Below are 14,943 nucleotides of genomic sequence, written 5' to 3' on the forward strand. Positions count from 1 at the left end.
TTTATAGCAGCAATGTCCGCAATAGCCCAACAATGGACAAAGATATCCATTGACAGATGAATGGATAAAGATGTGGTATATTGGGTGCCTGGGTGGGTCAGTGGTTGAGCATCTGCCTTCGGCTCGGGTCATGGTCCTGGGGTCCTGGGATTGAGTCCCACATGGGGTTCCCTGCTCGACGGGGAGCCTGCTTCTCCCTCTCTCACACCCCCTGCTTATATTCCCTCTCTCACTATCTCTCTCTCTTTCTGTGTCAGATGAATGAAAAAAATCTTTAAAAAAAAAAAGATGTGGTATATATATATATATACATACATACATACATACATACATACATACATACATACAATGGAATACTAGTTACCCACACACAAAAAGAAATCTTGCCATTTGCAATAACATGGAGGGAACTAGAGGGAATCACACTAAGGGAAATAAGACAATTAGAGAAAGATAATCATTATGATCTCACTCATAGGTGGAATTTAAGAAACAAAAGAGAGGAACATAGGGGAAGGGAGGGAAAAATAAAACAAGACAAAATCTGAGAGGGAGACAAATCATAAGAGACTCTTAATTGTGGAAACAAACTGACAGTTGCTGGAGGGGAAGGGGGTGAGGGGATGGGGTAACTGGGTGATGGATATTAAGGAATGCCCATGATGTAATGAACACTGGGTGTTACATACAACTGATGAATCACTGAACTCTACCTCAGAAACTAATATTACACTTACAAGTTAATTAATTGAATTTAAATTAAAAGAAATAATAATGAAAAAAGAAGATAAAAGTAGTTCAATAAATAAGAGTGTGTTTGTGTGCGCATGTGTGTACATGTGCATATGTCCAGCCCCGAGTGTCTGCTTGTGTGTTATTTAGGGGAGGTGGGGGCCAGGGCTTGATGAGAGTCAGTGGATGAGACTGGAAACAAGCAAATCTTGAAGGGCTTGAAAAAACCACAGGATGAAGTTTGAACTTTATAATGATTCTTGTTTAGCATTTTCTTGATGCTTGAAATCTAGGCACTTTTATCACACAAAAAAGTACAGATAAGAAGGAATTAATTTGCTGTGTATATTACCAGTGGCAAAATCATTCCAAATTTACTTTATTTATTTATATATTTATAAGTGCACATGAGCGTTTCGCATTTCATGGATTACCTATGTGAGTTCGTACAGGATATACACACGCATTTATTTCATGATGTTTTCGTCTTCACACACGTTAAGTTGTGAGGATTAAATGGTTAAATAATTTGAAAAATACAGAATAGTACCTAGTATGTAGTAAGTGTAAAGATATCAACTGTGTTATGTAACTTGTACTTCCTACCTGTGTACTATAGGGTAGTATGTATAATATGCAACATGGTTTCAGACATGGAAGTCTGATGTGAGTCTTCAGTAAAAACCCAATCCTTTTGTGAAAGGATGCTCTTTCTTCGTGATTGTTACAAGATCCATCATTTTCTTATCCATGGGAAATTGAACATTTGAAAGCAGATGGGGCTGCACTGTTACAGAGAATGGACATACTTTAAAATTTCCGAGTCAGCCACTGTCAACAAACTGAATATATTTTTCATTTTACTTTTCCTCAGCTATATTTATACATTTATTTATTTGTTTTGGGCTGGCTGCTTTGAAATTCACTGTTTTCCACCCACATCTGACATAACTGCAGTGAAAAATGTGTTGATTCAGAATGCAAAGGTCAAAGAAAGTAGCAACTGAACAATAAGAAAAATGAAATGTTTTAAAACACTGAGTCTAATTGAAAGATTTTGGCTTTTGAGTCTTAGGGCAACTCGTGTCTGCTATTCTGAGTGAAAGCAGACAATTATTTTCAGAGGCGGTTTCCTTTCATTTTAACACATTTTCCTATATTCAGTGCTCTTTAAAATACAACTTAAACATTAAAAATACATTTTTGGAAAGACTGCTAGTTAGTTTGGTTTTGCCAAAAAAGGTAGAAAAATGTTTTGTAAACACTTTCTTTTGTTTGTTTTAATAATCAACATTTCATTTAGTAATGTAGATTAGTTCTTCCATGTGGGTCCATACACTCAGTCTTCCTGTTGACCAACCACCTTAGTCCTATGTCCCCAGCTCCCGCCATGCTTCTCCCCATCTATCTCAGTCTTCAGGAAGCTTGGGTTTGCAGCCCAGGAACTGACTGCTCTTCTGCTGTGCTTTTGGAAAGGGCAGGAAATAAGTCATAGTTGATTTCAGCTGTTCTGTTATGTGACATGATTTTGATTTTCTTTCTGTTGGGTCAGAAAAAGGAGCAATGCATTATCCAATGGAGTAGTGCCCTATTAAGGAATAGGCTCCAAATTCATTTATTTGAAAACTTACGGCCAAGACATTACCTTTTTAGACTTACATAAAAGCACTCTCAGTTATCCCTTTGTTTGTTTTTAAATCGAGCAACGGAAATAAAGCAATTTTCCCTTAATGCTAGAGAAGAGTCCTAAATCCTATTATATGAGAATGAGCATAGTGGTTTTTACAGCTATTTGACAGAACATGATACTTAAATTTGTAAGTACAGCCTTTATGCTGACATTTATTTACAAAATGTACAAGAGGTTTTTGTGTGTCTCTTTCAGATGGGAAATTATTACCTTTGGATAATTATTATTTCTTTAAATTTAGGCAATAATGTCGAAGTCCTCATGAGTGGCAACATCAGGTGTTATAATATTGTGGTGGAAGCCATGAAAACATTCCCTGTCAATGAAAAGATTCAAGAAGTGAGTTGTTGCTTGCTCCATAGGCTTACATTAGGTGAGTTATAATTCTTGGTTAACTTATTATCATGGTCCATATGATTTAAGTATACATAGCGTATGTATGTTGTATGTTGGTAAGTAGCATATTGACATACACTGGATGGAAATATTGTAAAATAGCAAACTGTTCTGCCATGCTTAGAATTTTAAAAGCAGTGGCAAAAATTGATGTGTGTAATGTAAGAGAAGTCTTATCTTATTGTTAGTGGTATATTTAAAGTATAACTGTATCAATAGTTGATATATACAAAAGAATAAGCCTGGCATGTACAAAAAATGTAGCACAAAGCAGAAGACTACCCCAACCAATAAGTCATTGCTGTTGCTGGTAAAGCTACTCTGGGCTACATCTTTTCCCTGCTTTCTCTATAGAGTTAATGTGATCCAGTATTAAAAATTCATTAACTTGATCTTCAGATAAGGGTGCTTTTCTTTTTTTCCTCATTTATCTCTTAATACATTATTATATGTCCTATGTAGTGACTAGAGAATTTATTGCCTTTTTACTGTTTCAGAAGAAGCTTAATTTTCTCTTCCTAATTAAAATAAAAACCCCAAGTCAATGAATAAGTATTTAGCATTTTGTCAAATTATGTAACCTAATTATGGGTTTAATGCGTTTAAAGACCTTATATAATTTGCTGTATATTTTCTTTTTTTTAAATATATTTTTAAAGACTTTATTTATTTACTTGATAGAGAGAAACACAGTGAGAGAGGGAACACAAGCAGGGGGAGTGGGAGAGGGAGAAGCAGGCTTCCCGCAGAGCAGGGAGCCCAATACGAGACTTGATCCCAGGACCCTGGGATCATGACCTGAACCCAAGGCAGACACTTAACAGCTGAGCCACCCAGGTGCCCCATTTGCTGTGAAATTTCATATAAATTGTCTGAAAGTAAGAGAAGGTCAGTATCACTGGTATTTGCCCAGAATCATACAGTTGGTCAACAGTAGAGCAGTTGTTGGCAGTGGCATGGTAGGGAAAAAGAAGGTGAAGGGAGAACCCAAGTTTAGATAAATTGGGAAAAGTTGAAGGGAATCTTTTGTAATGACTTTCCAAGACTAGAGATCATTAGGGGCGGGGAGTATGTCGGTTTAGTTGGTGGGTGTGAGAGAGGCAAGAACATACAAAGGTGTTGATAAAGAAGAGCTATACCTAATTAAACTGCCTTTTGATTTTGAAGCCATTGATTACTATTTAGTGTGGGCTTTAGGCTTTTCATAATACAGGATCTTTTCCAATCCTGGCTTTGTGTCTCAAGGATCATTTAATTACACTTACACTTAATTTATTTACATTACATTGCATTACATTACATTTAAGTACACTTAGAGCTAAATAGGAGTATATCATGTGCACAAAGCTGGGGGAGGGGATGCACAGGGAGAGGGAGAAGCAGACTGTCCACTGAACAGGGAGCCCAACAAGGGTCTTGATCCCACGACTCTGATATCATGTCCCTGGATCATGACCTGATCATGACTGAGCCACCCTGGCGCCCCTCCTTTTTACTTCTAGAAGGAAACTGTTGACTGCTAGCGAGTTAAAATAAGCTTAAATGGAAGGAGGCATGTATATGTGGAATAACATTTACAAATTCTTTTCTCATAAGGATTTAGATTTTTAGGTGATGTATTGATTCTCAGAAAAGAGAATGTAGAAAGGGGTGAACTTCTTCCTGGTTTGGGTTGGAAGGGGTAAAATATTCTCTTATTATTTTTTTTCCCTCAGATCATCAGAGATAAGATCAAGTATTGATGTGTGCCAATGAATTTTCTGAACAGCATTCCTTTAAGTGAAAGAAGGGTTCAGCAAAAGTGTTTAGTCACAAGGGAGGTTTCCTTCCTCATCTTTAGAAAATCAATCTATTTTGTACAACGAATACTGTAGTACCATGCATAACAGATACCTCATTGTTTTATATGATAATGACATGAGAAGAAGTGAAAGAACACAAAGTTAATGTAATCCAAACATATCACTATTTTTGCTGTCAGTTCCATTGTCTAAGATAATTAAATGACTTCGTGAAAGAAATTTTCAAACCTTTATGCAATCATATTAAGCTATATTAATTAAATTAATATATATCTAATGTTATTGAAAATATTCACACTTCATATTTATTGATCTAAGTGCTGTTGTATAATTTAAGGTAATTTAAGTTCCACGGGTGAGAATTCAGCTAATCTCTCACTTACCTTTTAGGTAATTTTTTTAATATTCTGGTATTAAACGAGGTACATGAGTTTGTGGTGAAAGCTGTGCGGCGATATTCAGAGAATGCCACGTTACAGATTGCAGCACTCAGCTGTTTAGCGCTCCTCAGTAAGTAACTATACTCAAAAGGAAATTCTTACAGCTGCATTTGATCTTGACTGTGAACATTATAACAAGGCATCATTATAACAAAATCATATTTGGAGAAGGAATCGTTAAATGGCTTTTCTGTCCTAATGTAATTCATTTTCTAATAGAAGATACTTTCAAGGGAACTAACGGTTGTGATAAGTATACCCTTACCACTTTGTAGATGAATAAATGCTTTGTTATTGGGCAGCTAATCCCAATTAATCTTCCTTTAGTCTATTAGAATTGTTTGGTACTTCTTCCTCATTTGATGGAATAACAGTATTCTGAGGTGTGTAATATATTTAAAAAGTCTTTATAATGTACTAAGGCCACAACTAAGGAATACCTCACTTTGGTCATAATGTTTCAGAATACAGACTTCACATTGGTCATTCAAACTGTAAGTAAGTCATATACTGATATTTTTTTCAAGCTGAGACCATTTTCTTAAATCAAGACTTAGAGGAAAAGAATGAGAATCAGGAGAATGATGATGAGGAAGAGGATAAATTGTTCTGGTTGGAAGCCTGTTACAAAGCATTGACATGGCATAGAAAGAACAAGCATGTGCAGGTTGGACTCCTTCATAAATATTACAGTTATTCAAAATTATGCTTGTGCAATCATATATGTTTTGACAGGTTTCTTTTTTCTTCCCTGATCCAGGAGGCTGCATGCTGGGCCCTTAACAATCTCCTTATGTACCAAAGCAGTTTACATGAGAAGATTGGAGATGAAGATGGCCAGTCAGTAGTTTTGATTTTATATGATAGAAAATTTTAGTTATATTTTTAATTGATCCATATAAAATACTGTAACTGCCACTTTTATTGTTAGAAATATTTTTTATATAGGCCTATGTGTTTCAAGTGCTGACACAAAATAGTAGCGTATATACAATATTTTGATCCCTGATGAGTTGGAGAGTTACTATCTAATGATTTGGAATCAAGAGTCATTCGGAAGTTAGCAATCGCTGAGAAAAGACTCTATCAGTTTTCTAGCTGATCATTTAAAAATGCTATGTTAATTAACGTCAGGTGATAGAGACGACAGAGCCATCTGTGACCTTTTCTGTTGCAGTGACTAGCTAGCAGGTTGTCAATATCGGGAATGAAATGTGGTCAGAGGCCGCCTTAGTGATTCCTCACTTGATGTTGCACTGTTGACCTTGACCTGTCTTCTCTTGAGAGGGATGTTTGAAGTGTCAGCTCTCAAGGAGGCTTTCTAAAGGAGTGTAATTCAAGCCTCAGAAGACCAGCCCTCTTTCTCAAAGATACCAACTGTACACAGGAGTTTTGTGTATATCAGGGTTATTTTATGGCCGTGAACCTTTCTGCTTTATGGAAATGCTTATGTTTGCCCTGGGTATGCTCTTGCTTTTAATGACTTTTGACTGACTTATCTTGGAAACTTAAATAGTAATAGACTACATCTCAAATCCTGAAAATCTGTTTGTATCATAACCCATTGCCAACCTGGAGAGAATTAATAACACAGATGCTATGTAATTATATATCTCCATTTTGGAAGGAAACAGTAATTCTTTTGAAATCTGTATGTTAAACCAGCATCCTAATCCACTTTGAGCAATCTTTTTAGGAGATTAGGTTCATGGTGCAGTTTATAAATTTCAGCTCACAGTACACTGATTCCTCAATATCCATAGGAGTACTTTAAAACAAATACCTTATTAAAAGAAAATATATTATGCTCTGCACTTTTAAAACTCCTGATGCTTCTTTATGATTTTCCTTTTCTTATTTCTATTATCTTCTTTTTCTCACTTTATTTTTTTTCACTCTTAATACCTCCTTATATACTGGCTGAGCCTTCCCCCCTAACTGCTTATCAGTTTTGAAGAGAGAGAGAAATGCTGATTTATTAGTATTTAGTGGATTTGAACTTTTTTTTTTAAAGATTTTATTTATGTATTTGACAGAAAGTGAGAGATCACAAGTAGGCAAAGCAGCAGGCAGAGAGAGAGGGAGAAGCAGGCTTCCTGCTGAGCAGAGAGCCTCATGTGGGGCTCGATCCCAAGACCCTGAGATCATGACCTGAGCTGAAGGCAGAGGCTTAACCCACTGAGCCACTCAGGTGCCCCTTGAACTATCTTTTAAATATAAAACTGTTTAATTATAATTCACTCTTATAAGTGGAGGTAGATTCAAATGTTGTTTATATGCCTTTGTTGTTAGATTAGACAACAATACATGAATTTTGAACTAATTATTAAAAAGATTACCATTAATATTGTGATTGAATTTGTGAAAGGTTCCCAGCTCATAGGGAAGTGATGCTTTCCATGCTGATGCACTCTTCATCAAAAGAAGTCTTCCAGGCATCTGCAAATGCATTGTCGACTCTGTTAGAACAAAACGGTAAGGGATGCACCATTTTTTAATATGAGGAAACACATTTTGTATTTTTTTAAATTACAAAGGCAGTACGATATAAAAATTCAAATATGTAGATATATGTATCTGATATATGGAGCTATTTATATATAGGTAAAATGATAAAGAAATAAACATTTTGTCTTTTTCCTGAATTTCTATGTGTGTACTTACCTGTGGCACATACTATATATTTTCTATTTTTTGCAGAAATGGGATAATACTAATAATTTTATAAGCAGATTTTATGTTTTCTTTTTTGTGCTGACAAATGTAAAATTCATACCATTTTTAATGACTGTAATTTCCCAGTGTGCACCTAGCTCCTATTTCATGAACCAGTTTCTCATTGATGGACTTTCACCTTGTGTTGAATGGGATTAAAAAAAAAAATTTGGTACCAAATGGCCACTTTTTTCCATTTTCTTAAATATACTGTTTCTGGTTTTTGTTTTTTTTTTTTTTTAAAGATTTTATTTATTTATTTGACAGACAGAGATCACAAGTAGGCAGAGAGGCAGGCAGAGAGAGAGGAGGAAGCAGGCTCCCCACGGAGCCGAAGGCAGCGGCTTAATCCACTGAGCCACCCAGGCGCCCCTGTTTTTTTTTTTTTAATATTTTATTTATTTATTTGACAGACAGAGATCACAAGTAGGCAGAGAGGCAGGCAAAGAGAGACGGAGAAGCAGGCTCCCTGCTGAGCAGAGAGCCGGATGCAGGACTCGATCCCAGGACCCTGGGATCATGACCTGAGCCGAAGGCAGAGGCTTTAACCCACTGAGCCACCCAGGCGCCCATCTGTTATTTTTTTAAGGAACACTTTCTAGATAATGCAATGGGTGGAGAGATTTTCACCATTTTTAAAATCTAGCAAAATTGTCCTTTATATGTAAGTTTTCCATTGTTAAGGAGACAAAAATGGCTATTATACCTTTGGAAAGACTCTGAGTTTTAAAATTGAGGCTCTGGCTGTTGAGATTCCAGGCCCCCATGAAAAGGAAATACTGCCAGAAAATCCTGGGAGAAAACTCATCAGAAAGGCATTGGGACTTGGCAGCTCTTGCAGGATATTTTTGGAGCGAGCAAAATAGAGAAAAACATGCAAAGCTGGAAACAGAGACCGATGCTAACACCACCTGTTAGTAGAGAACCTGCATAGAGCGAAAGGAATCCAGAAACCACTCCATGCATGCTTCTGCTGTTATTTAAGTCAAATCAAGAGGAAAATAATTTCTTCTTCCTCTTCCTCCTTTCTCACTCCACCTCTCAGATGGCACTTAAATAAAAAACTTGAGCAGGTAAGAGCCCTTACAGACAGACAGGGGTTGCCCTCTGGGATGGTGAGTCAGAGTAGGAGGGGTAGAAAAGGGAATTGCTGTCCTTCAATCTCCCATCTACTGTGCAGAGGCCTGAATAGGATCTCATTCCTGATGAGATGTATTCCCCGTGTAGGGCACATCTAGGAGAGGAGAGTAACCTTGACCATGTACATATATTGTGTTGGTGCTGCAGTTTTTCACCCCGAGGAAATCTTTGACATGCCAACAAAATAACTAGTACCTGAGGATTAGTTACTTTTGGGGTCAACCATGTTGACTCTTTGTTCAGAATCAGTGCCCTGCTCTTCCTGGTTCCTTACCTCTTTGGTCTTGGCCACTTGCTGGCTAAACTGTACTCAGGTCCCTTGTATTGTTCTTGGAGTTCTGCCTTAGGAGGATATTAAGACTGAGCAGCTCTGTCACCACCCTCTGTAGGCAACTTCTCATTGCAAGACGCTTGGGAACATGGGATATGCAGGGCTGGCTGTGGTTTTCTAGAAAAATGACTGGACTGGCAGGCAGAAGAACTGGTTTCTGCCATGGTGTTACCCAAGCCAAAGCTTGAACATCTTGTGTGACGATTTCCTCATTTAATCAATTAATTAATGCAGTTAATGTTTACTGAGCTGCACCAGACAATGATCTAGGCCTTTGGGATATATCAGTTAAATACAATACTCCCAGGTTCAGGGAGCTTAAACTCTAGTGGGAAAGACGGATAATAAGGCTAAATAAAATATATGATATGCGAGGTCCATATGAAGAAAAATGAAGCAAAGGAGGAGGATATGTGTTAAGGGTCAGAGGAGATAAAATGGTGACAAGGCAACCAGGAAAGAAGGTGAATATTAACCAAATAGCCAGAGGAATTCGCATGTTATTATTGGCTCCTTAAGGCAGGTAACTGATGCTAAAATGGAGTGGGAGAGGTCAGGAGTATTGTGTAGATATACGGTAAATGAGATAAGATGTCTAAAGTGTTCTGTAAAACGTGAAGTGACTCCATGATGTAATTTCTTCCAGGTCCAGTGTTTGATGAAATTTCTATTCTCAGTTTTTAAGTTCAATTTTTAAGCCAAAAGTTAGGTTAATGTCCAGGACAGTGGTTCTTAATGTGTGGTCCCTGGAACATTAACATCTCCAGGGAGCTTGTTAAAAAAAGAAATTCTAGGACCCATTCAGACCTGCTGAACCACAAACTCTGGGTTTGGGACCCAGCATTCTGTTTTTCAACAGGCTGTCCGGGGGGCACTGATGCTTTCAGCAGTTTGAGAACTGCTAGTCTAGAGGGACCTCCATCTTTTAAAGGATTCCCTTGGTTAGAATTTAGCCACTTTAGCAGGGGCTGTTAAAACTTCCGACATGACCAAGCAAAATAACCAACTTAATCATATTTTAATGTGTGATATTCTGGGTGTTTTTAAAAGGTATGAGTTTCTCAAATTTGGGCAGTATTTTAGAATGTGTACATCAATTCCACTTATTCCTGAGTTTTCCCTACTTTCTATCATTTCTTCCTTTCCCAATTTGAGGTTGGTAACCCATTCTCAAAATGCAACTCTTTTGGGGATGCCTGGGTGGCTCAGTTGGTTAAGTGACAGCCTTCGGCTCAGGTCACGATCTTGGAGTCCTGGGATGGAGTCCTGGATTGGTCTCCCTGCTCAGCAGGGAGTCTGCTTCTCCCTCTGACCCTCCTCTCTCTCTCTCATTCTGTCTCCCAAATAAATAAATAATCTTTAAAACCCCCCACAAAATACAGCTCTTTCTTAACTTAGAATGGGGTTATGGCTGATAAACTCGTTTGTAGATTGAAAATATTGGCAGTTGAAAATGCATTTAATACACCTAAACTACTGAATATCACAATTTATCATACCTGAATTGAAATGTGCTCAGAAGACTTACATTAACCTAGAGTTGGGCAAAATCATTTAACACAAAGCCTATTTTATAGTAAGGTGTTGACTATCTCATCTGATTTTTCGAATACTGTAGTGAAGGTGAAAACAGAATGAGAGGTAGAGAGTGTTTGTTAAGTGTATTGTTTATTCGCTCGTAATTTTGTGACTCGCTGTCACCGCACAACATCGAGAAAGAGTATCATACTACACATTGTTAGTCCAGGCAAAGATCAAAATTCAAAATTTGAAGTATGGTTTCTACTGTTTGTGTATCATTTTCACACCCTCACAAGGCTGAAAAATCATAAGTTGGCCCACCTGAAGTTGGGACCCTCTGTGGTACTTAAGTTAACCCTCTGTAAGTTTCATTTCCTGCCACTTTCAGAGTATTAAATGACAGTGTGTAATGTTGGAATTGGCATTTATATAGAGTCTTCAAGACAACTGATATTTATATGGAAACTTCAAGATAATGAATTTGCATTTAGTGAAAGAAGTCTATTACAAAGAAAAAAATATTCTGTAATCATTGTTGGGATGTAGTTATTTTCCCACATATAGTGTAAGTTAGTTGTAAAGCATATCTATATTTCTTTTTTTTAAAGATTTTATTTATTTGAGAGGGAGAGAGGGAGAGAGACCATGAGCAGGGGGAGGGGCAGAAGGAGAAGGAGAGGGAGAAGCAGACTCCTGAGTCTGCTTGAGCAGGGAGTCCAATTCAGGGTTCCATCCCAGGACCCCAGGATCATGACCTGAGCCAAAGGCAGATCTCAAGCACTCCCAAATCTATATTTCTTAATCTTTGGCATTTCTTTGTGAAATTATGTAATTATTCTCTCTATAAGTGCTTTCCATCCCTTTGCACATGATGGCATACACAGAAAGAATAATGTTTGTACAGTCCACTGAGATAAATGGAGAAGGTAGCTCAAGGCTGAAGGCAGCCCAGCATGGTCCCAGCCCTTGTCCCGCTCCACTCCCCCTGTCCCCCGGGAGCTGAGAGATGGTCGGTATCTACTTGCACCTGTAACTGATTCCCAGCTCACTAGTGTCTAGGATACCTAGCAAATTTTAGCTCTATGTAAGTGCACTTATTCTGTGAAGCTGTTATAAATATTAGAATCAATTTTAACTTTCATTCTTATTTTGGAGAGCATTTTTTAAAACATTTTTTTCTGCAGAAACACTTCTTTCACATGGATGGGATTATATTAGTACCAGTCTGTTCATTCTATATGGATAAAGCTGTAAAATTAAAACCTCAACCTAAATGGTTAAGAAATGTGAAAGAATTGACATGGTGTATATTTTAGAGAGAGAAACATTAATGATCTTTAAGTTACAGTGAAATATAAATTCCATGTGTACTTGTATATGCTTTTCTATGCATATCTTAACATTCTGTGTCTTACTGCGAAATTATGAAAATGTGCTTTCATTTCTATAAGTAACATTAAAAAATTTTATAGTTAATTTCAGAAAGATCCTGTTGTCCAAAGGAATATACCTCAATGTACTGGAGTTAATGCAGAGGCATATACATTCTCCAGAAGTTGCTGAAAGTGGCTGTAAAATGCTAAATCATCTCTTTGAAGGAAGGTAATATAGATTCATGCACTTACGCCAAATAGATACTCTGGGACCAGGTAGAATATCAATATTTCAAGCATATTTCTAAGAATTAGAAGAAAAAGAAAAGACAGCTGCAGATTGAAACATTGTGGAACATAATCTCATCTCACTGATACTACAGAGTTAGTTTATCTGACTGTGGAAAGGGATGATAGAGGTGGTAGAAACATGTTGAAGGTCGGCTTTTGTACTCTGCTTGGTGTTGACAACGTTTCAAAAAATGGCAGTTATACAGCATGTGACCTTAAAAAGTTTTTCAAATTATTATATATGAAAGGTATATGAGATAAAATCAGAATGTGGCTTCTAATTGTTGCTTTTTTCACAGCTAATGTTTATTATTATTCTTTCATTTGCATTAGCTTTGTCTTCTCTTCCTACTCTGGGGGTGGATGACAGGGTGGGGTGGGGAGTGGAGTGGAGGGGGGAGGGGAGGGGAGGACAGAACTACTGGCTTAAAAAAAAACAAACAAACCCCAAAACCCATTTAAAAAGATGAAAACTGAATTACGTACAGAAGGTGCTTGCTGAAGGAATGCTCGGGGCCTTTCTGCATTTTATTAGGCCCAAGAAGGTGAAGTAACTTTGGTGTAGTCTGAGTAAATTCAGAATTTTCAAAAGAAAAAATAAATGGCACAGATGTTACAGCAAAAACTTATTTTGTGTCCCCGCTTTCCCACTAATTTTAGCTAACTACTTGATCTGTAAACATCAGGTTACTCATTGGTAAAGAGAGATGATAATAATAACCTCAAATTATAAATTTAAAATGTAAGTATTAAATCAGTTAATTTTTACAAAGTTAGGATAATGCCTGTACATTTTAAGCACTCAGCAAATCATAGCTATTATCATTATTACTGTTATTAAGTATGAATAAATGAAATGCATATACAAGGTCAACTATAGCGCATTTATAGGCTTTTAAAGGAATAGGGTTATATTTTTAACTTCAGTCTGGCTAACCTATTTATGTTAATATATATCATATCTTTGAGTCATATTTGTTTTATTTAAATGTTGTCCTTGAATATATGAGTACAAAATTTTATCTCCAGTGGTGATTTTCATGGTCCTGGGAGTGTGTGAACCTTTATGACTGAGACCAAAACAAAGTGGAATATTCAACAGTTTAAGATCCTGTAGACTGTGGGCAATCCGTGCTCCCGGCTTTTTCCTCCTGGGTAAAATCGGTGAAGTTTTAGTCCTAGGGATTCCAAGTTAACTAGGACCACTTGCCTGTGACTAAAGAACTCAACATCTAGTGGGAGAGACCAACATGTAAGCAGATAGTTACAATGCTGTGTGAGAGGCCACAGGGGGGATGTGTGAGGGGCGTAGGGATTGGCGGGGTGCGGGGGGGATTGGGTTGGAGTGACCTAACAAGAGAAGCCATAAGGAGGGCACGTGTTTAAACTGGGGCTTGGGTTTACTTGTGAACGGGAGGACTGTATTACAGGGACCACAGAACCACGTGACGGGAGGGCAAGGTTCTGATAGGCACGGGTTTCAGTCAATGGGGCGCTGTGTAAAGCAAGGTCTACCTCTTTTAAAGTTCGTAGTACCCATTGAAGCCTAGTCAAGTGGCATTTCTCCATATGGCGAAGAAAGAATAGCTTTAACAACTTAGAGAGACTGACTTGAATGCAAATAAAACTAATTAAAAATACCGAATAGGAAGCCCGGGCGGTGGTAATTTGGGAGAGGAAGGTTGGTATGCGGTAAAGCGCCCCCACCTTGGGGCTCAGTCAAGTTGGTGTTCCAGCCCTGGCTCTGACCTTCTAGTGATAGGACCTTGATAATGTAACCTCTGTCAACCTAAACTCTTCATGTAAATTGCCTACTTTTCAGATGACAACACCTACTTTTCTGGGGTGTTGCCAGTGACCTGTGTGTAGCTCGGGAGGAAGTTGTGTTCCGTGAAACTAAATAAAAGAATTCCCACGTTGCTATGAATTCCACTTCTTGAGGCCAGAGTTTAATTAAATAATAATTAAAATATCTATGCTCATGTTACTGAATTCAAATGCATTTTCATACAGCCTTTTTTCTGATAAAATAGAATGGTTCTGTTTTCCTGTGCTTGTCTCAACTTGGTGTTTGTACAATGGAATCAGGTTGTACTTCTAATAACACTTCAGTGTTCTATCTCCAGCAACACGACCCTGGATACAATGGCAGCTGTGGCCCCCAAAATAATAACAGTTATGAAAAGTCATGAGGCATCCTTATCAGTGCAGCTGGAGGCACTCAGAGCTGTTTTACATTTTATAGTTCCAGGTAAGTTACATAATAGATAGGAAAGAGATGGCAATTTTAATGGATTTTCTGACTTTTTATGACTTATCTACTTTTTTTTTTTTAAATTAATGACTTACCTACTTTCTATGCAAAAATTAAAGGACCAGTTTCTCCCAATCAACTGCAAATCTTCCCACTAAATCCAAAATTAAATAGAGAGGAAAAAGATGTGTGGAAGAGTCAGATTAACTTACAAGAAAATTCGGTAACTTATTTACGCAAGAAATCATTACAAAATAA

General features: G+C 37.4%; 1 protein-coding gene across 4 annotated transcripts in view; it reads left to right on the forward strand.

The window, feature by feature from the left end:
- The window catches only part of LRRK2 (leucine rich repeat kinase 2), a 133,051-nt gene that overhangs the window by 14,113 nt on the left and 103,995 nt on the right, over positions 1–14,943 (forward strand). For all 4 annotated transcript variants that reach the window (XM_046012973.1, XM_046012974.1, XM_046012975.1 and 1 more), the window contains 7 exons: positions 2,664–2,795; positions 5,011–5,130; positions 5,588–5,727; positions 5,821–5,900; positions 7,429–7,535; positions 12,240–12,369; positions 14,558–14,682. In XM_046012973.1, the coding sequence (XP_045868929.1) occupies positions 2,664–2,795; positions 5,011–5,130; positions 5,588–5,727; positions 5,821–5,900; positions 7,429–7,535; positions 12,240–12,369; positions 14,558–14,682 (834 nt within the window). The remainder of the gene's footprint in view (positions 1–2,663; positions 2,796–5,010; positions 5,131–5,587; positions 5,728–5,820; positions 5,901–7,428; positions 7,536–12,239; positions 12,370–14,557; positions 14,683–14,943) is intronic.

This window comes from Meles meles, chromosome 7 (assembly GCF_922984935.1).
Source record: "Meles meles chromosome 7, mMelMel3.1 paternal haplotype, whole genome shotgun sequence".
Classification (NCBI taxonomy): Eukaryota; Metazoa; Chordata; class Mammalia; order Carnivora; family Mustelidae; genus Meles; species Meles meles.